Source organism: Ctenopharyngodon idella, chromosome 3 (genome assembly GCF_019924925.1).
Source record: "Ctenopharyngodon idella isolate HZGC_01 chromosome 3, HZGC01, whole genome shotgun sequence".
Taxonomy (NCBI): Eukaryota; Metazoa; Chordata; class Actinopteri; order Cypriniformes; family Xenocyprididae; genus Ctenopharyngodon; species Ctenopharyngodon idella.
Genome location: NC_067222.1, coordinates 51526850 through 51549513, shown reverse-complemented (window position 1 = coordinate 51549513; position 22664 = coordinate 51526850). Strand labels below are relative to the sequence as shown.

Here is a 22664-nt window from a genome sequence, read left to right as displayed (position 1 = left end):
ATTTACAATATTGAATTTGATGTTCTGAATTTCTTCTTCATTTTGAAAACTTGAAGCTGTATTTTTAAAAACTGGATATTTGCAGTCTAAAATTTCAGAATGAAAAATCTGCTGTTTGAAAATACATGTCTATAAAATTCTGCCATGAAAACATTTCAGTTGTGTTCAATTTCAAATGTTTAATATTCAAGTTAACAAATCAAATTCAGAGCTATGTAAAATGCCACATAATATTCAATTTTATTAAATTACACTTGTCTATAATTCAAATTTACACAATTCAAATAGTATTGTCATAATCCTAGCTCCATATTATTCTACATCCCTTAATCCTACCCAATACCTAAAGCTTTACTATCTTACTAACTATTAATAAACACAAAAGTTGTAGTTAATAGTGAACATGTGTTCCCCATACTAAAATGTTCACCATTACTTTCTTTAGGTGCAGTTCTCCATCACAGTGACAATGAGCTTTTGTTGTGTTTGTGCAAATCTTAAGAAATTGTTAGGAAATATTGTGCAAGGTAGTGAGGCACACCCGTTTTTGTGCTGCTTCACTTCTGCATCTGCGTCTGCTCTAAGGTGATGAACTACATGATCTCGCATCATTTCACAGTTTTGTTCTTGCTTTAAATTTCCACTGTTTAGTCTATGTTCAGCTTTCACCTTTTCCCCCCTGGGCTGCATCTCTTGACAGATGTGTGAGGAAGTGCACTTTGTGTACAGTGTTTTCCAGCCCCGAAACATGTTTTTGTCAAGGTCGATATTATTGTATTTTTTCAGATATTTGTTCTTTTGAGTCAGTTATAATAACATGTTTTTCCACTGACCACTACTGGTCATGTGTGTTCGTCCAGGTGGCAAGGACACAAAAGTTTCAGTCAATGGCATCAGTGGCCATAACAGGACGACTTCCGTGGTCATGTCAGGGCAGACAGGAATGTTGATGATGACCTCCGTGGCTATATCAGGCACTTCTGAGTCGGCCTCTGCGGCAATAATGGAGCCGTTAGGGGAGACAGTGAGTTCAGAAACAACTGCTGCTACCTCCTCTGGATAAATATGAGGGGTGTGTGTGGCCCAAACGCACAAAATGGCAACTGCTATCACAGGACGTGCAGATGATCACAGAGCACCTGACTGAGGCCAAAGGGCTTGAGTTCTGGAAATGCTCATATTCACAGCGCATTAACTAATGTTACAACTTTTGATCTAAAAAGTATATTAGTAAATGTTGAAATTAACATTAGCAAATTAGTGCATGTCAACTAATATAGCTAACTAATGTTAACAAATGAAACCGTATTGTAAAGTGTTACTGATTTTTTAAGTAGAATTTCTTGGTTAAGTCTGGTGCAGTTAACATATCACTGTAAAAATGTTTTCTCAGGTAACCTAAAATGTGCGGACGAGTCAATAATTGTTTGTCAAGAGGCAGACGAGACATCATTCAATGATGTTACAAATCTTTGGTTGGAGAGACATCTTTTGAATATAATGACGCAAAGGTCTCGTCATATTCCTATTTTTTTCTCATTTGTTAATTTCAGTCACACCCACAACAACATCTCTGACTCTGAATGTGTATATAAGGCAGCTGAGCTTCTGCTTGGTGTACAATACCTCTGCTGTACAAAACAAGACCAGCGTCAAACCATGTTTGTTCTGGCTCTGCTCACCTGTATTATGCTGAGAGCATTCAGTGCTCAAGCAAAAGTGGTCATGTGCTTCGAAGAGTGTAAAGAGAGTTTCTACAAAACTACAGAACCAAGAGGAATGGATCCGAACGGCAAGAAAATCTGTCAGAAGCATGAACATGGAGGGTTTATTTATGCCACGCTGTACTCAGTTTCTGACAGGATTCCCCTCTACAGCGCCTACACATTTGATCCTGCGTGCTCAAGCACTGCTGGAAGGACAGACGATTGGTACATCGAGCCACAGGTGACTATGTGTAAAATATTGTAAAAACGCTACGGAAAAAAATTGTAAATAGGTTAACAGTAAGTTCCCGTACTATATACAGGGAAAAACTGTTAAAGCTCTTACCAGACATTTTATGTAATTTTCACAGTAAAATGCTGTAAATTTTACAATTTTTAGAAGTAAAAAAGAACAAATCAATGTATAATTTACAGTCAAAAACTGTAAACTGATATTCCCACAATTCCCTGTGTGACACTCCACATTTGAAAGTATTAAGAAACATGATTTTTTTAAACAAAATAGTTTTTGTTATCAGTTATGTACATTAGGGTTTTATGTTACATCTTCTGTTGTTTAATGAATGTTTATTGCATTATGTAAGTGTTGTGGGTTACCATGATGGTGTTTTGCGTTTGCGTGAATGACTCTTTGCACCCTCTTTACATTAGTATATACTTGATTAGTAAGAACTCTGATTCTTCATGTGGCTTTCTCTTTTACCACCTGCATTATTATGGTGGTTGTCAGTATATGTTAAAGGTACAAAACAGGTTTTAGTAGTAGTGTGCATTGTTGAATTTACTTGTTTACATTCAAATTTTCTTGTTTGTAAATTACAGTTTTATACTGTAAAATTGACAGTTTGTTCTGTAAGTGTTTACAGTTTTTCTGTATTTTTTACAAAATTATTTTGTAAAAACTAGGGAATATTTTTTACAGTGTGTATATCACAAGACTTGCATTAGCAGCTGAAGCTCTGCATTTAAGAAACAACACAGTTCTGTTCAGCTAAGTTCAGTGTTGGAAAAAGTAATGAAAATTTGTTCAAGTACAAGTACTGTTACAGTGCTGAAATAATACTCAAGTACCAGTATTTAAAAAAAGTACTTTTTTTAGTTACTGGTGATATTTAATGATTCATCAATCACCATTGAATCAAATCAGAGATCTATGCAGAAAATAGCTATATTCATAAAAAACATTTTTACCTGAAGTATATGAACTGTTATAATATGGGAATTTCTAACTTTGGTACGATACCATGAAAAACACAGATTTACTGATACATTATATCATGAGAAAAACCTACAATATACTGTATACTGCCATTAAGAAAATTTAATATCTATATATTAAATTTAATATTTTTAGTCCATCCAATGAAAGTCAAGGCCAGGGATCTCCAACCCTGCTCCTGCAGAGCTACCGTCCTGCAGACTTCAGTTCCAACCCTGCTCCAACACACCTGCTGTAATTATCAAGCAACCCTGAACACCTTGATTAGCTGCTTCAGGTGTGTTTGATTGGGGTTGGAGCTGAAATCTGCAGGATGGTGGCTCTCCAGGAGCAGGGTTGGACACCACAATTCCAAGGGTTTTGAAGACAAGTTCGCTTTATATCAGGGGTGGCGAACTCTGGTCCTGGAGAGCCTCAGTCCTGCAGAGTTCAGCTCCAATCCTGATAAAAACTCACCTGCCTGTATCTTTCGAGCAACCTTTCAGACCTTGATTAGCTTGTTCAGGTGTGTTTGATCAGGGTTGGAGCTGATCTCTGCAGGACTGTGGCTCTCCAGGACAGACTGCTTTATATGATGAACAGATTTTAAATTAGGCTTTTATTTACATATAAACATTGATCAATTACTATTACAATAATCTCACCGAAACATCTGCTCACTATCCCCTGGTTTCACAGACGAGGCTTAAGCTAGTCCCAGACTAAAATGCATGTTTGAGCTGAAAGCAACATCTCTTAAAATATATGCCATTGTTTTGTCTCAAGATGCACACCAGAAACGTTTTTTTCTAGGGTACGTTTATAAAAGCTACTTGAACACTGTAATTGAACTAAGACCTAATCCTGGCTTAGTCTAATCCCTGTCTGTGAAACCGGGCCTCTGTGTATTTGTGTTTTTACAATAAGATAACTTTGTTGCAGTATCTTACACACCGCAGCACAAGGATGCTTGATTTCAAACTTTAATCTTTTCTTATATCAGGGTTTTTATTGGTAGGCGTACCCAGTAACAGATTGTGATTTTACAAATAGCAAAGTACATTACTTACCTTAATTTGTACTTACTGCAAGTAAAATTACAGGCTTACAAATAACCTCTTAAAAGTGCAAGTACCCCCCAGACAGACATTGAAAATCTAACATAGTCTTTCCTTTGCAGATTTCCCAACCTGATTCCCGAACTGAATATATGGTCCGTGAGAAGGAATTAGATGAAGATAATGTAAAAAGATATCAAGCCATCAGCAGCGACTACAGCGACACCGGGTATATTCGTGGACAGCTAAACCCAAGCAGCTTCCAATGCAAGGACGGCCTTAAGGCAACGTTTACTCTGACCAATGCAGCACCTATGGACGCGTGTTTTAACCATGCCTACTGGAAGAGTTGGGAGAGCGCTCTGAGGAGTTTTTTAAAAACCAAGCTCGACAGTGACGGTGGTTCTGCGGCAGTCTACATTGTCACAGGTACGGTAACTGTTGCAAATGTAAAGATTCCACAAAAGGAAATCTCTGAAGACCCTGAAAGGGTGACCGTGCCCTCTCACATCTGGACGGCCGTCTGCTATAAACACCACAGTGATGACACAAAGTCTTTCTCCTTCGGCTATGTGGGGGACAATCAGCCGGAAGGTAGCGTAAGCCTGATGAGCGTTTCAGACCTGAACAAGCGGCTCAGTGAGCTCTCAAAAACTCAGTCAATTAGCATTTTTGTTGATGATTGTTCTGGTGACCGTGATAAATTAAATATGGTTCAGGGTGTGTTTGACAAATTCATGAATGTGCCAGGACTCCAGGTGACCTCAGATGTGCAGAACACACTCGGAGCACTGAGAAGGGCTGTCAACAGTGGCTACATATCATCTGTAAACAGCATCAAGATGAGTAAGTTGACAGGAGAATTAACTATTGACAGCATGGACGCTTATGTCAATGTGACGGAAGAGCTGAAAGATTTGGCTGGAATTGCTTGTCTTATAACTAAAGTCAAACCAGCAAATGTGTCCGGGCTGTCAGATGCTGTTGAATGCCTGTTGGTCCCAGAGAAGCAGATGACTGCAGCCGATGGATCGCACTGCTCAAGCGTCTCAGAATCGAGTAGTGGCTGTGAATGTGACACAGGAGGTGAAACCAAGCCCTGCTGCTCCTCTCCCTGCCTCTACCAGCACACACTCAATTCCTACAGGTGTTACTCAGGCCAAAAGCTGATACCATGCTCTCCACGGTACTCGCTCATCACGGCTAATGGAGCGAGATGTTTGGATGATCACCCATGCGCCACTTACGATAAGGACTACTACTGGTGCAACACCACCTCTGGCAGCTGGGACTACTGCAGCCCTCCGCTATGGAGAAGTAAGACTCTGAACGGGAAGTACTGCCGGAGCAACCATGCTTGTGCTAAATATGGTAAAGACCAGCTGTGGTGCTACACGGATCATGAAGGCAATTATGATGATTGCTGTATTTCTTACGACTGCTACTCCACTGTGACTGGCCTGACCTGCAGGTCTGATGACCCTTGTGGAGCACGTGGCTATACTTACCCATGGTGCTACACAGATAGTAATGGCAGCTGGATTAAATGTTGCAAAGAGTGTGTAAACCAGTAGATGGTCTAAAGCGTAACCTTGCAAATTCGCTCATAAACCAGTCTCTCGCATGCTTCTGAAATTAACAGCAGCTTAAAATGTACTTTTTTTTTTTCTGATGATTTGTATCCAAAAACAAAAAAAATCAATAAAAACATCTATGCATCTATAAATCATTTGCAATTTTTTACAGAGTAGCAAAACATACTAGTACACTTTGTGTTTAGTAAAATCAAATGTCTGATGTTTGTCTTTTGATCGGTGCTGTGGTGCATACACTCTAAAAAATGCTGGGTTGTTTGGCAACCCAGCGCTGGGTAAATATTGGACAAAACACATGCTGGGATGTTTTTACCCAGCTTGTTGGGTTTTATAGCTCATTTGCTGGGTTGTTTTTTAATTAGTGCTGGGTCAAACAACCCCATGTTGAAGGTTGTTCATTTTAGATATTTAATAATATATATATTTATTTATTTATTAATCACAATAATAAGTTTATTGATTTAATTGAAGTGTTTAATCCAGGAAATTAATAATCATAAATACATTCATCATGTTTAATCAACAATTAGTCCTCTGCATAAATGGAGGACCACAAAAATCATATGTAAAAATGTTGGTATGGTATGTTAAGATTATAAAATAGCAAAAGATTCTCAAATTCAAAACAATGTACATACATTGCAATCATTTAGTCGTGCAGCAAAAATGAACTGTAAAAAAGCTAAAGATTCTCTTCACCAATAAATAAATAAATAAATAAATAAACAAACATGAACCTATACATTGCCATTCATTTAAATGAAAAATGGAGGCACAAAAACAAACTATAAAATAGATAAAGATCCTCTTCACAAAAAAAGAAATAAACATATGTTGCCATTCATTTAAATGAATAATCATTCAGTCATGTGCAGCAAAAATGGAGGCACATAAAAACTGTAAACTTATCTAAAAGCTAGATTCTCTTCACCAATAAATAAATAAACAAACTTAAATGAAGAACCATTTAGTCCTCTGCAGCAAAAATGGAGGCACATAAAACTTAATACTTCAAAAGTGTGCACCAGGCAGCATTTTCACACTAGGTTAAATTTGAAAAATAGCTAAATAATCTCTTCACAAAAATACAAAACAAAGAAAAACCGTATGGTTGAATTTTCTGTACCAGGCATTCCATATACTACCTGCTGCAAAAATTCCCAAACGGGCACATTGTTTTGGATAGTGAATGTCAAAGCAATAAAATGCCTTGAAGCAAACATCCACAGCCTCGAGGAGATTTGACTGTTCCAGAGCTTCTCCATTCACCACCACAAAAAACTGTCCAGCAACTCCAGCTCCAAGACAAAGGGGAAGGCTTTTGCCTGTCTCTGCTCTTCCAGGTAAAGCACCATGTTGGTTCCAGACTAAATGAGGGAATGACAATATCAGACACAGATAATTCTTTAAAAGTGCATTGATAAAAAAAAATAAAAAAAATTAGTAGTGCACTTGACACAGGTACGGCTATAACTATAAGAATAGTTAAAATGATTCACGATTATTTTGCTCCAAATGTTTGTTTTTTTTAAGAACAAACATGACTTTGTATTGTGACAGAGGTGGCGTAAGTGCATCTATTCTGCAACCACAATCGCAAGCAATACAGTCAGCATTCGTGTTTGAACTCACCACTAAGAAGGTTTGATCGCAGATTTAGTAACAGCAAACAGCGCAAACTGTTGTGTAAATGAACAGTTGCTTTGTATGACACTGTCATTTTAGCAGAATATCTCACTGGAGATTGCTGAACTGTAACATACTGTTAGGAGATATCAGACTCGAGAGAGAGAGATGAATAACACCACAATGCTTTATTGAACACTGTCCAAAGCAGGTGAGTATAGACAACAAACGATGCAAGTATAATGCTTCAGTTTGGAGGTTTGCAGGTGAGGTGACTTCAACTGGTAAGTATATACATTAGTGCTCTCAAGTAGCTTAATTGTGATAAATTACATATAACATAAAAGTTTGTTTTATATATATTTGTTTTATTTACATATTATATATATATATATAGAATTTTCATTTTCTGGTGAACTATCCCTTAAACCAGTGGCTCTCAAACATGTCCTGGGGATGCCACACCACTGCACATTTTGTATGTCTCCCTCATCTAACACACCTGATTCAACTCATCAGCTCATTAGTAGAGACTGCAAGACTTGAATTGGGTGTGTCTGATAAGGGAGACATCCAAAATGGTGCAGGACAAGTTTGTGAACCACTGCCTTACACCAAGAAGGGGCAAGTCATTTTAAAGGGGTCATGAACTGAGAAATCAGATTTCTCCTGATCTTTTGACATAAGAGGTCATTGTACTATAAAAAAACGATTGAAACCATGCTGCCAAAAAAGACTAATTTCTTACTTCCGAGTTTTTATTACGTAACATCAGCTCAAGACTGCCTGCACAGACACAGATCAAAGCCTCTGTCTCTTTGGCCCACTCACGTTAGTGAAGAGAGAGATACTACAACAGGATCACTTGGACTAAAAAAATATATATATATCTGTATATATATTTTCCACTGCTGTGCAGTTCTTAGTTAGGAACATTGGATACAATGCTTAGTGTGTAAAAAACACGTTTAAAGGACTTTGATGGAGCAGGTGTAAACATAACGGTGTAACCTACGCTTTCCACAATTATTTAATTACAGAAAATGTCATCAGAACTGTTTCAATAGTTTCACATGTATAATTCTAATTTCATATGCAAAGACGTTACTCAAACATAGCTGAAGGCATTTACATTTGAAATCTTAAAGGAGACACCCCTTTAAACTGAGCGTTCAAATCAAAATCAGGGAAGAAAATGGCCATTTATTTTTTAATTATGACTGCTTTTGATGTACAAAATCTTACTAACACTATAAATGGACCCCAGGGAATATCATAAAAAAAAAAAAAACCGCAGTTCATGACCCCTTTAAATGCAAGAATTTTCCTATTTTTAATCTAACCTGCAGACATGTTGTCTAAATTGAGGACATCCATCTGTCTCCCATCTCTTTTAGCAAAGGCCAGGATCTTATCAGCAAATACATGCAACCAGGATAAGCACATTCTGTCTGCAGCATCAGAGTGAAGTATACTGAAGTCCTGAGATATCTGTTGTTGGGAAACGGTTGAACAATATCTCAGTTGGACAAAACTTTTTTTTAAAAACGTAATTGCTGAAGGTGAGGCTGGCATTTTATCATAATTAATGTTAATTTAGTATTATTAAATCAAAAATAATATCCTTCAAACCAATAGGAGAGGAAGACAGTGAAGAAGATATTGAGTTTACATTATATTTACCGTGCCTGGGGTGTCCATGAGACGAGGGAACTCTGGCTCCAAACCAATATCTGAAAGTTTATCATTCTCACGGATCCAATGAGCCCTAAAAAGAGTTTCTTTCATATACTGCTCAACTTGGTCCTGTGGTCTGGTATTGTTTTTTTAGCCATTCTTTTAGTTTAACTGCTCTTTCAGGAGACAAAGTTGAAGCTGTTGAAAGGTAGATAAAGTATAAAGTCATATTGGTTAAAGGATTAGTTCACTTTAAAATGAAAATTAGCCCAAGCTTTACTCACCCTCAAGCCATCCTAGGTGTGTATGACATTTTTCTTTCTAATGAACACAATCGGTGTTATATCCAAGCTTTATAATGGCGGTGAATGAGTATGAAGCTCAAGAAAGTGCATCCATCCAGACTTTCATATTCAACGTACAAAGAAAGTGTAACGTAAAAAAAAGTTACACTTTTTTCGTAAGTTGAATACAGAAGGCGGTCTGGCGGATGCTAGATATTTTACTTCATAACTTGTTAAATATAGATATTTTCTTAAACAAACGCATCGCTTCAGAAGGCCTTTATTAACCTCCCGGAGCCGCTGTGGAGTACGTTTATAATGCACTTTCTTCAGCTCATACTCGTTGATCCCGTTCACTGCCATTATAAAGCTCGGATGCGTCAGGATATTTATTAATATAGGCTATGTCCGATTGTGTTCATCAGAAAGAAGAAAGTCATATACACCTAGGATGGCTTGAGGGTGAGTAAAGCTTGGGGTAACTTACATCAGCACATATTAATTCTTGATAAGCAAAAGGTAGTAAACCGCATATTCTAATCTAGGGCATTCCAGGACCAGTTTTATGGAAAGGCTGCTCTCTGACCATGGAGAAAGGTTTGCTACATTTCAATTGGATGAAATTAACCAAACCCCTTTCGAGAGACCTTGTCATTAGTGTTTATTGTCAGTATTTGGTTTTCTATAATTTTTTCTTATCATTCATCAGCAGTTTTTCTTAATCCTGGTCCATTTTGTATGTCTGTCTTATGCCGGGTGCACAATGCATGATTCTCAAAATTGCCGATGAATGTATCCAAGCAGTTGCTCCCCTGTCTATTAAAACAATTTATCAAAGCATCTTTGGTTTCTACGAAAGTAAAACTGGAAATCGAGGGTAATGTAGATATGACGTCATTGACAGGTGACCAAATGACATGGTCTGTGTCCTGGTAAAAATCGCTGATTTCTCTAGATTTAAACATTGCTGGAACGTTTGGCATAATGTAAGTACACAAGTCAACAAAATATATAACACTGTTCTATAGGGCTGTGTATTGCCAAGAATCTGGCGATATGATACACATCACGATACAGGGTTCCGATACGATATATTGCGATACTGCAAGAAAGCCAATATATTGCGATATTTATTATTTTTTAGAAAGGATCTAATTTTGGAAAAAAAAAACTCTTATAAAGAACACACAACCATATTCATAAACCTGACAAAAACTATTTTATTTAATGAAGACAGCATCATTTGCATTTATATCACTAATCACTATTTTGTGCATGGTAAATGGAAGTAAATGGAAGATAGTAGTGACTGCACGATTCTTTAGGTGTATGTTTTAAAGGTTCACATTACAACAGTTTTTGTAATTTCTAATGTATTTAACAACAAAGTTATAGTCCATTTCATAACTGCATGACTTTATTATTATTTATATTTAATACTGTAAAGCTGCTTGCTTTAAAGGGTTCACCCAAAAATGAAAATTCTGTCATTTATTACTCACCCTCATGCCATTCCAGACCCATAAGACCTTAAAATTAAGATATTTTTGTTGAAATCTGATGGCTCCATGAGGCCTACATAGGGAGCAATGACATTTCATTACGCTCCGAAGCTTCCTGAAGCAGTGTTTTGAAATCGTCCATCACTAAATAAGTCTTTATTTTGGTTTTTTTTGGCGCACCAAAAATATTCTCGTCGCTTTATAATATTAATATTGAACCACTGTACTCACATGAACTGATTTAAATATGTTTTTAGTACCTTTATGGATCTTGAGAGAGGAAATGTCATTGCTCCCTATGCAGGCCTCACGGAGCCATCGGATTTCAACAAAAATATCTCAATTTGCGTTCCGAAGATTAACGAAGGTCTTACGGGTCTGGAACGGCATGAGGGTGAGTAATTGAACTAACCCTTTAAAATTGACAAAATCACTTCACCGCAATTTGAACAGCAAAATGATTATGTAAACGATAGCTTATATCAATACTTTTATGCCACCCTAATATATAACTGTACAGTTTGACTTACCAGATGCACCCCACACTTTTTCAAAAACCTTGTTGTAGGTGACTCTATTTGACATCCTCTCTTTTAGTCAGATGATTAAATTAATCTTAGATCCGTTGTGATCTATTCCACACCCCTTACAAAGGGCCCTTATTTCCTCAGTCTAGCCAAAGGAAAAATGGCAACAAAATTATTATACATGTCAGAACAAAACATCTAAATTAATATATTAGCGAGATGAAACAAACCAGCAAGCCTTTCTTCTCTAAGTGGTATGTCATCCTCAGTTGAGTCTTGTGAAACATGAAGCTTAGCATATTGGATGAGCTAGTATGAAAAGCTGCATTTGCCCAAAAGCTGTAGCTTGGGTGCACAATGAAGGGGTTCTTTATCCCACCTAATAATGAAAAGGAAAGAAGCTAAACTGCAGTAAAGAAACAAACAAGTAAAAGTCTGTATATCTGAAAAGTGATGCTAGACATAGCCTACTTGTATAAAAACCTCGGCTTATCATCTCTACTGTTACTGCCTCCCAAAACTTCTCACCATCCACATGGCCATCATAATTTGGCGGAGGAGGGTCAATTTCACTCACTACAATCAATCAATCAATAAAATAAAAATATAGAACATAGTATTTAAAAGTAGGATATAGTTAGATTCAGTTACATTGCAATTTATGAATGAATGCAATCTATGTCCATGAAATAAAAGGTTTATGTAAATATTTCTTTAAAAAAAAAAAAAAAACAACGTGGTCATGATTGGATAAAAATATTTTGTGAATAAATCTAAGAAAATACAGTTATAAAAAAAACATTTGAATATATCAATTAAACTATAATGTATAAACTCAAATTAAAAGGTAAACATACCAGGCATGCCGAAGGCTCCCTTCTTGTGCAGGTCCATTATGACTACACTAGGGTAGTGCCCACAGGTAACACAACTGTAACTGTAGTCTAGTTCTGTCATGGCCTCAAAGTGCAAATAAGCTTGTAGGACAAGTTCATGTTTAGGGAAAGGCCCACCTTCAGCTGCATGTGATATTTCCATTACCCTACTTACAGCAGTGCTATTCTGAAATTAAACAAGTTAAAAAAATAAAACATTGAATGAATGAAATCAATAAAAGTGACTTGAAAAGTTCATGTAAAATTCATAGGAAAACAACGTATTGGGATTATGACATACCTGTATTGAGTTTCTTACGAGCATGCACAAGTGCAATGATAAAAGAATGTGATCGTTGAAATGATGTATCCCATCTGACCACTCCTATATGTCATTCCACAGTTTGGGCACTGTCTGTAGTAAGTACATATTCCTAATAAAGTAAATAAATGCATGAATCTAACATATCCATAACATATCCAAGCACATTAATGTAACATTACAATAATCATACATACCTTGGATTACTCCAGAAAACGTTAGTATCTTGGCATCTTTTGTGATGAGTCTTGGATCACATAAGCTTTGGGTTCTGCACTTTGTACATTTCAATTCTGTGGGCACCAGATGTCTTGGAAAGGACTGGTTGGACTTTACATCCCTGGAATGATCTAGTACGGTCTTGGGAAGCTCACCAGGAAGTTTTTTGTGTGCCATTGTCACGATCCCAGTTCTGTTTTGTATGGACTTTTGCGCTTCACCCGGGACTACATTTCCCATCATCCATTGCACTGATTACACACACACCTGCAGCCAATCACACACCCTACATAAGCCATGCACTTCCTCTCTGTCACTGCCGAGTATTGTTAGCATTTATGCTGTTTAGCATAGCTACGTTACGGAGCCAGTTCCCGGTCCTAGTTGGAGTTCAGTTGTAGTCAAAGTCTAGTCACGTCTTGTTTTTTTGCCTGTTTCCTGATTATCTGCCTGTGTTGGATTTCTCTCTCGCCCTGCCGTTTGGACTCTGTTTGCACCTCTCTTGGACTATTGCCTGTTTTCCCTGGATTACTCTTTAGCCTAGCCCTCCTGGATATTGTTTGCCATTGATCAACCACGCTTGTCCCTGGAATACTCTGTCTTGCTTACTCTATACCTGTTTACTTGTTGCCAACCCATGCCTGTTATCAACCATGTCTTTAATCAATAAAAGCCTGCATATGGATCCGCACGCCTCTCGTCTCAGTCGCCCCGTAACAGCCATCATGTAGTGGATCGTTTCTTTGATGTTTGAGTCAGATAGTGGATAGCTGTCATCATATTTTTGTCCTTCAGGTGATTCAGGAGGAACTTCCTCCACACTTTTCACCTTCTTGAACAACTCTTTGTGATGGTGAAAGATGCCACTTTGAAACAGCCTTGTGAATACAAGATTTCCTTGGCATTGAGCAAGGGCAGTATCAGGAGTTTTTCCTAACATCATAGGAGACCATTACTCGGCCAAGTCTGCTGTAATATGAAGTTGGTTTCCTATTTGTACAGACACTGACAATGGAACTCCTTTGGCCTTAGATTCCTTCTTCAGATTATTTAACTGGTGCTTCCTTGCTTCTCCAAACCACTTCTGGTCAACCATCATACACAATGTTTCTTCTGCAAGATCAGTCTGTATTTGACCAACACGTGGACAGTAGGATAAAGACTGCAAGTGGTCACACTCAAATGGCTTAATGCCACTTCTGTGGGCAAAGTCTCTGGTAATGCAGCACTCATCCAATTCACACTCAGACCTTTGTAATTGTCCCCAGGTATTTTTCAGGACACGGATTGGAGTAGATACACCATGGAAAGACTTCTCAATGTCAAAATTCCATTTTTGCCATCAACACACTGGCATCTTAAATACCTTGTGGATGATACTGTCTCCCTGCATTCAGTGTGTCAGCTCTGGATGTGCTTTCTTAAGTTGTGTTTTAATGTCAAATTGCAGTGCACACACACACAAACTGTTTTAGGCTTCACATCAGAAGTCCAAAGACCTGCTTGAAAAAACAACATAGTTGAAGTTCAGTCTGTACTACTGCACACAGCAGGATTAGGGTTGCAACAGTTTAACAGTTTCATGGTTAAAAGTGAGTTATCATATCTCATACATTTGCTTATCAACAGTACTGTAATCTACCATCACTCTATATCAATCTTTAAGCCAATATTTTCAATAGATGCCCGACAACTTAACTATTTATAATACATGCCTTCCAACTTCCAGCAACTGTGATGAGCTTTGTTTCTAATCTGAAAAAGCAAAAAGTCTCATTCTGTAAGTTTTAATCACAAATTCAAACAATAAATGCAGTTTTGACTATCTTTAATGTGGTATGACAGCAGAGGTGCGTAGAATATCCAAAAACTGTACTCAAAGAAAAGTAATAATCTTTATAGATATTGGAGTAAGAGTAAAAATTATCCAATGAAAGAACTAGAAATAGTATTTTTTTTCCCTTAAGACAAATGTGTATGCACCAAAAATATTTAAAAATTCCATATTTTATTGTGCAGGATCGTTTACCATGATATTTTCTGACACTGTTATTGTACCGTGAAAATCTCACACCACTGCAACCCTGAGTAGTATAAGTTTACAATGTCAACTCTTGACATTTCCACACTGAAGTTCTGATTCAGCTGTAACTGCTGGCTTGTTCATATCATCCTCTGTGTTTAGAAGAGACCCTTAAAGCAATAAAAGTAATTACCAGATAGAAAAGATCACTCTACATGCAGAGGATTATGCTAAACAAATATGTGATATTTTATTTTTGTCAAGAAGTCTGACCTCTGTGGGATCTTGTCTTTTTGCTGTGTCATAAATCCTCTCTCGAATGCAAGATTCAGCTCCAAACCTCTTTGCTCCAGAGTTGTAGACACTGTACTCCTGCTGTTCACTCAGACCCACTAGATACACAATCAACAAATATTCATAAAAATTGAGAAATTATCAATCGATTCAAACATTGACATTTCAGCAATTTTTTGCTCAAAATATTTAAACATAGCTTTAAGATAGACAATAGCAATGTCTTTTGTTAACAGAACTAGGTCTAGTTCTTTAAGATTCAATTACCTGTGGTCAGGGATGGGCAGTATTTATGATACATGTATTTCAAATACAAAATAAGGTTGATGAAAATGTAAGAAGTCTATATGATGACATCATAAAAATGCGGCCTCTGATTGGTGCTTACTCAGTAGGCTAGTTTGCCTAGACTTGTTGAGATCAGAACAGAAAATTGATGCATATGAAAGGTGGTCAAGGTAAGAACTGTGCAGGCTGCCAGTTTTCCATCAGTCTTTTGCATAAATTGCTATAATTTTTAACAGTTCATGCTAGGTTTTGATCTTCGTTTTAGTAGGCTAGGCTAAATAGTTAGCTTGTTACTTTCAGCCTATGTTCGTCGGTTGTACAACATTACATTTTAATGCCACGATATTGGTGTAATGGTCTAAACTCTTGTGGAGCAGCAGCATTTACTGTGAGCCTCTCTGAGACACGGATACCGTGTGTGAAAGGGCATATGCATGTTAACGAATGAGTGCTTTTACATCGGACGCTGGAAAGTAGATGAGCTTATCGTTGCCTATGTGGTTAAAGGGATGCATCATCTTTCAACTGTTGAACAGAAAGAATTCGTCGATCTGATTCAGGAACTAAGCCCACAAACATCTGTGATATCAAGATGAACTTTAGGGAGGAGGATTGATGAGGACTTTTCCTCAAAAGTTAATCATTTAAAAGAAATCTTGAAAGGTGTGAGGCACCTGTGTACCACAGCTGACATTTGATCTACTAGTGTGTCAAGCTTTTTTGGTGTGACGGCACACTGGATTAAGCCAGACTCATTGGAGCGTCAATCCACTGCCCTTGCATGCCGCCATTTCCCCAGTCCACACACATATAATCGAATAGCAGAGATATTGGATGAAATTCACTAAGAGTAACAGATACAGATAATGGGGCCAACTTTGTGAAGGCGTTTAAAGAATTCAATGTGTCGGCAGTGTGTGTGGATGAAGAAAATCACAATGATGGGGATGAGCTTAGTTTTGTGACCATAGACTACTCAGACTCAGAAGATTGCCCAATTGTACTCTGTCACACCTCAATAACTCAGCAATGGGAAAATGTTCTGCTCTGTGGAATGTCAAATATTTGAAGGTGATTTGTTGTTTAAATCATGTCAGTTGATCTATAACATGCGATGGGTGCTGCCACCACTGCCAAAGCACGTTTGAATTTAGCAGTGAATGTTCAAATCTTACCGGCAGGGTTGGGGAGTAACGGAATACATGTAACTGTAATTTGTTACTGTTACATTTTGAAAAAAGGGGGAATACTATCAGGATTACAATAGTTTAATTCAAAACTAAATAAATCATTATTTTGCCATAGTAACACCATATTAAGCGCTGCTTGATTATACAGTATTTCCTGGTTCTGTTGCCAGTGATGACTCACCCACTGGTGCATGCGCAAATAACACCCTTCTACAATCTCCTCAGATGCAGATAATTGCTGCTGCTAGTGTAAACGATGCTTCCCGCGGGGATAAATGCTTTCAATTCATGGAAATTTCGCTGCTATTTTGTTTTCAAAGAAGAAAATGCAAATGACATGGTTGTACAGTGCTCTGCCTTCCAGCTACGAAAACACTTTCTAAAACAATCTGTAATATCATACTGTAGCCACTAGATGTCTGAATAGCCCTTTATTTAGGCTGTGTATTCCCAAGTTAACATATAAGTGCGATAATTGCAACCTAATGTCAAACAAATAAATTAATAATTTTCTCTCTTGCCGCCCTAGGCGGCTGCCTAGTTCGCCCATAGGTACACGCCGGCCCTGCTCATAACGCAACCGGAGATCCAGCTGATGCAATACTTAAATGAACTTGAGTGAGGGTAGACTGCCACTGGACATAATAGGTAATGCTTACAAATTAACTATATACCATACTATACTATACTATATACTTGGCGCATTGAACGCCTTTTGTACAATAGTCATTTAGCAATCATTTCCATCAGCCTCTGTTATTTCTTTAAATGGTGTACAGAGTTGTTGTACAGTCAAAAAAAAGAAAGAAGCTAAGTTTAACAACTGTTTGATATGCTGCACCAGTATTTTTAATTCAGCACACTGAGCTGAATTACACTGACAGCAGTGATTTCTTTTTTCATCGCATCAACAGATAAATCAAGGCCCACTACATGATGAGGACCCATACTGCTGAGAAGCATCTGAGCCAACCATCCAGCGGGAATGAGAGTCTGCCATCAGATCCTCTTTGCCAGGGACATGTTGGATGGAGAAGTGAAGGGGATGCATGCTCTCAAAGCTTCATTTCCAAAATAACAATAAACCTTAATTATATAAGAATAAACTAAATACAAAAGCACAAGGTAAATTTAGCACATTGCTGCTGTTGGATAGCCGTTTACAGTCGCCGCACTAGCATCAGTTGATAGTGCAGCAACTGGAGTGTGAGGTGAACTCTGACCCTTCTAACCCTCACCAGACACTTCTGGATTCATGTTTTGAAACCAGGAATCACACAACATCAATGTAATTCCTGTAAACTCCCTCCAATTGTTTGTCAACTCCCATCTGATAGGTCTAAAGAGAAAATTCATTCATTTAGTCTTTGCTGTATGGCATCCCTCTGGACCGCTGGCTCCATCAGCGAGTACGTCTGGACCGTAGCTTTGCTCCTTCAGTCTGGCACAGTCTTAAACACAAACAATACATTCAATTATAGATGTTGGTATCACTGAAACATATGAAAGAAGTACAATAACAAACCAGACATAAAAAAAAAAAAACATTCTATTATAGATATTGTTTCACTGAAACATATGTAAATAGGCAAATAAAATAACAGTTCTGGCGAGAAACTCTGATGCAGGCTGATGGGTCTTTAAATCATTTGGTAGCGATTGCCGATCACATCATTATCTACGCAGCACAGCTGATTGGCCACTGATGCAACAGCAACCAATGAGCTCGCTGCTCAAACATTCAAATATTTGGCGTTGATGGCTGTTAGCAGTCTGCAGTGCGCTTTCAGATGGCATCTGAATCAATATCTAAGATAAGTAAAATGATCTTTTCTTCCACATATGTGCTTTTGTGTGTTCCAGTTATCAATTCCTATGAGCTATCTTACAGTTTTAAACTAGCGTCATGTCAACATAAGCATGAGTGTAGCAGCGGTCTTGTCATTAACGCAATTTTATATGCTGTTTAGCATGGATATGTAAACAGTTAAAGTGATATAAGCATTGCGCTTTATCGGCATCCACCATATCTAGCGGTATTATTCAATGACGCACTCGTTTTCAAGAGAAATGTTTATTAGCAATGCTAAATGTGTGTGGTTGATTCAAATGCTCGTGTGTCTGACTGAGTCACTTAAAAAAAAAAAACTATCAATACAGTTAATATTAAGCGTCATGTTTGTTCATAAGCTGGATTGTTATGCAGTTTTGTCTATGCAGCAGCAAATGGTCTATTGTTGTATTTCTATGAGTATACGTCTAAGCATGGATGAGAAGGAAAAATAAATAGCATTCACATGTTTATCTGCATAAAATTACAGTTTATTCAAGGGTTATGTTTTCTTAGCTATGCTAACATGTTGATGCAGCTCAGTCATTCATTATCGCTCCTAATTGTTTAATTATCAAATTAAAAAGCATAAGGGGTATGTTATCATTATCAAGTGACTATTTGATGATATATTGCTCAGGTGGTGCTGGGTTCCCATCTCTATCAGCTTGCAACATTATTTATTGCTCATGAGAACACACAGCATGCATTTCTAGTACTAAGCCGATCAGCAAAGTAGCCAAGGCGCACATAGATAGTAAAACATGCGGTCCCATATATATATATATATAAAAAAAATTGCAGTACAAATGTCTTGCCGATAGATCTATCCCTTTCTGTCTGTGTCATCGTGTAGATTTATCAATATCTGTGGATGCAGCAGCTTGTTCTCACTCAAAAGCACATGTATAGTACTGTATTGTCTAAATCAGATCCCCAAACTTGATTAAGGTCCATGGGCCAAAAGTAAAAGTTGCATTATATCAAATTTTTATATTAAATTTAAAGTGGTAAACTTTGGTTAATCATAATGTCACAATTTTAAAACTTTAAGCAATTTTCTTAACTAACCCAGTTTAACTTTATTTTATCTAGTTTTATAGTACACTGAAACGTTTTTGCTGTTTTTTTAATGAGGTTTTGGTTACATTTTAGAAAAATGAAATTGGAAAAGAAACTAAGTCACCATTTTCCTGCAGATTCGGAACAGATAACTAAACAAAATGTTAATTGCTGCAGAGTTTTTTTAAATGTTTAATTAATTTGAATGAATTATTTTAAAAAAATCTATTTGAAAGAATGATTCAAAGGCTCATAAAGACTTCACTTGTGTCATTACTGAATGAATCAGTGTTTTTGAGCAAATCTCTTGAATGAATAATTCAATGACAAATACATTTTTAAATTCATTCATTTGTCGCCACCTGGTGGCGTAACAATGTCATTGATACAATCTTTATTTAAAGAGACAAGTTACTTTTAAAAGGTGAATTGCTCTATTTTGATCGCTACCGTAGGCATCATTGTTTATATATGTTTATCCCAGTACTTCTGTGATAATCTGAACATTTTTAAGACAGAAATAACTATTTCAGACAACTGCTTTCTTTGGGGCAGCGCCAGCTCCACGTGCAGATATGTTCCGATGTACTTTTGTCAAAGGTTTAATACAGAGGGGAATCAGGAATAAGATTGCGTGACAATGGGCATGTCAAACACGCGCTCAAATGGTGCACGTCTAGTTCAGTGGCAGTTTTTCCCCCCTTCATGACATGGGGACAAACCCTAGTTTGGGCATCTCTGGTCTAAATCTCCCATAAATGTGTAGGGCGTACTGACGTATCAGGGCATCATGTTACAGTCCCATTCTGGTTATTGACATGATCAGTACCTTGAAGCAGCAGTGGCTGGTTCAGACGGCTCGTTCTCTCTCTGACTCATGGCTCAAGAACTCTGCACACCTGGATTTCTCAGCAGTGCACTTACCTTGTGTACCCTAGCCCTCGTGATGCAAGCAAATAGACGGACCACCTCATGATCGGGTTGGTTTTGTCCTCCACATGTGATGCATTAGAGATGATGCCAGACTGCTGCGTAATAAATATTGTAGTATACTTTAGTTTATTGTAGTATAATATATTCTATGGTTGTAGAAAACTTACTACAGTGTTTATATTACTATATTTGTTATATTATATATATATAGTATTTTTTTCATGTAATCGAGGAAACGACTTGGTAAATCCTGTGCATGATTTAGCCTACTATATGTCTTGTGCGGGGCTCTGTATATCTATACAAAAATATAACTCAAGTTTGTTTTACAGTTTTTTATAATCGCTAGAACACATTAATACTCTGGTCACTACACAGTGTTTTCCTAAGCAACATTCATACAGCAGTTTCACTCAAACACATTTTGTTTTACAGTAATGAAAATATATATATATATATATATTTTTTTTTACAAAATATAATAACTCTTCTTACCCGTTGACATTTCGAAGTTTTCATCACTCTCGATGATCACAACAGAAAAGTTTGAAGCGTCATCAGGGTCTACAAATGGCGCGGGTGCGTTAGAACGGACGCAGTCATGTTAAATGCATTCTGGGAGTTGTAGTTACGTGTAAGCCTACAGTCTCTTTCTTTCAATAAACTGAAAGAATAAAAGACTAATTATAGTGATGTGCGCAGTTTGTGTTTGATGTTAAATTAAGTTAGATTAAATTTGAAAGGTTAGTATGAATACTGCTCATGACAGGTATTTGAATTGTAGCCATGCCCACACAAATGATGGGCAAGCAAGGACAAGTTTAGACCTCAACTTGTTTATTTCCACTCTGGCCACAGAAATCATGGCAAACCCCTCGAAGAGCATTAATCACATGAGTATGTTAACACTGTTTACATGCTTAAACTACAAAAAGCCTGCATTATTGTGCGTTTACTTCAATTATTCTACATCCATAATACAGACATTTTGGACAATACATTTTTTAATGTTTGTTTTTTAATTGTTGCAGCTTATGATTTAGATTATTTGGCCTAAAACAATTCTCCCAAAAAACTATTACAACTATTAATAGTAACAATTGTAAAAGCAGTTAAAAACAATATGCATATTATCCTGTTAAAATAAAACAATAGAGAAACTTTTTTTTATTGTATTTAATATTTTCATTGGGGTGGGTGTAGGTGTAGTCGTTAATAAAAAAAAAAAAAGAAAGTTTTGCTAAATGGAAATGGGACAAATGGAGGGTAAGGGACCGTGTAAAAAATCCACACATTGCGATTGGTCATTATTTAAAACATAAATATAGGTCATAATAAGGTGCATGAAAAAACGACCTATGGGGTCGTTAAATTTACAATTGTATTACATCATTCACCTTTTTTGGCTTTATCCCTGAATTCATCATTTACTTTAGATTGTGACCTTTAAAACAAAACTCAGACACTGATTTCATGTTGTTTGTGTGTTAAATTGTCTTACTGGCATTTGTTTCCATGTGTCTTAATCTGTCACAGTGAGAAGGACTGTTGTCGGTCTGCTGTGAGGAACATATTCACATCAAACACAATCTAGTATGTATTCATTACACTCTATTCCTCTCCTACTCAGCATTCTTCTCATGTGTATATGCTTAAGCTCTCTTTATCACGCGCAGCAGATGCAAGAAAGTGTGGAGAAAATGGGTGCATCTGATTTCCCTTCCCCAGGTGTGTAGCACTGGATCTGTTGGGTTTAGACCTGTTAAACACGCTTTAGTGTGTGTTCCAGCTGAAGCGTTCCTGCCTGTGAGTCTCTGAGCGTCAGCTCCAGTTATTCTTGCTACACAGACAGTTGTGATGTTTTTGTTTTTTGAGCAGTTGGAACCCTGATCCACGCTCACACAAACTCTACACCAGAAATTTGATCATGTTTATTTATTGATTAGGCATCATTAGCCTGGAAATGATCAACAGTTGTGATGTTTCGTTTGAGCAGTTGTAATCCTGATCCACGCTCACACACAAACTCTAGACCAGATGCTGAAGCTGCACTCGTTTTTTTTTTGACAGTTCTTCAGTCTGTTGTTTACGGCGTTAGTGAATTGTAAGTACTTATTTAATGTTTGTGTTTATCTCTTGCTCACAATGGTGCTAAACTATGCGTAATGCATCACTAAGGGTTCAGGTCTGGGGACTGGGATGGCCATGGCAGAAGCTTAATTTTGTGCTTAGTGACACATTTTTGTGTTGGTTTTGATGTTTGTTTTGGATCATTGTCCTGATGGAAGATCCAACCACGGCCCATTATTGGATTTCTAGCAGAAGCGGTCAGGTTTTGATTTTTTTATTTGTTGGTGTTTGATAGAATCCATGATACCATGTATCTGAACAAGATGTCCAGGACCTCCAGCAGAAAAATAGGCCCACAACATT

At 37.3% G+C, this 22664-nt stretch overlaps 3 protein-coding genes and 1 pseudogene across 11 annotated transcripts in view; 2 read left to right on the top strand and 2 right to left on the bottom strand.

The window, feature by feature from the left end:
• LOC127508736 (stonustoxin subunit alpha-like) overlaps window positions 1-22664 on the bottom strand; it is a 553058-nt gene that overhangs the window by 352363 nt on the left and 178031 nt on the right. The gene's annotated exons all lie outside the window — the stretch shown is intronic.
• LOC127508777 (hydroperoxide isomerase ALOXE3-like) overlaps window positions 1-22664 on the top strand; it is a 77480-nt gene that overhangs the window by 52929 nt on the left and 1887 nt on the right. The window lies entirely within an intron of this gene.
• On the top strand, window positions 1621-5703 carry LOC127508791 (uncharacterized). The gene is made up of 2 exons (XM_051887166.1): window positions 1621-1947; window positions 4106-5703. Exons 1-2 carry the CDS (start codon window positions 1660-1662, stop codon window positions 5555-5557), a joined length of 1740 nt encoding a protein of 579 aa, XP_051743126.1. The 5' UTR covers window positions 1621-1659; the 3' UTR covers window positions 5558-5703.
• Window positions 11552-14872, bottom strand: LOC127508901 (uncharacterized; annotated as a pseudogene).

Bases quoted from the DNA above. Each gene is read 5' to 3' on its own strand.
- LOC127508791 (XM_051887166.1), top strand. From the start codon at position 1,660: ATGTTTGTTCTGGCTCTGCTCACCTGTATTATGCTGAGAGCATTCAGT. The intron at 1,948-4,105 runs GTGACTATGTGT...TTTCCTTTGCAG, and splicing joins ATTGGTACATCGAGCCACAG to ATTTCCCAACCTGATTCCCG.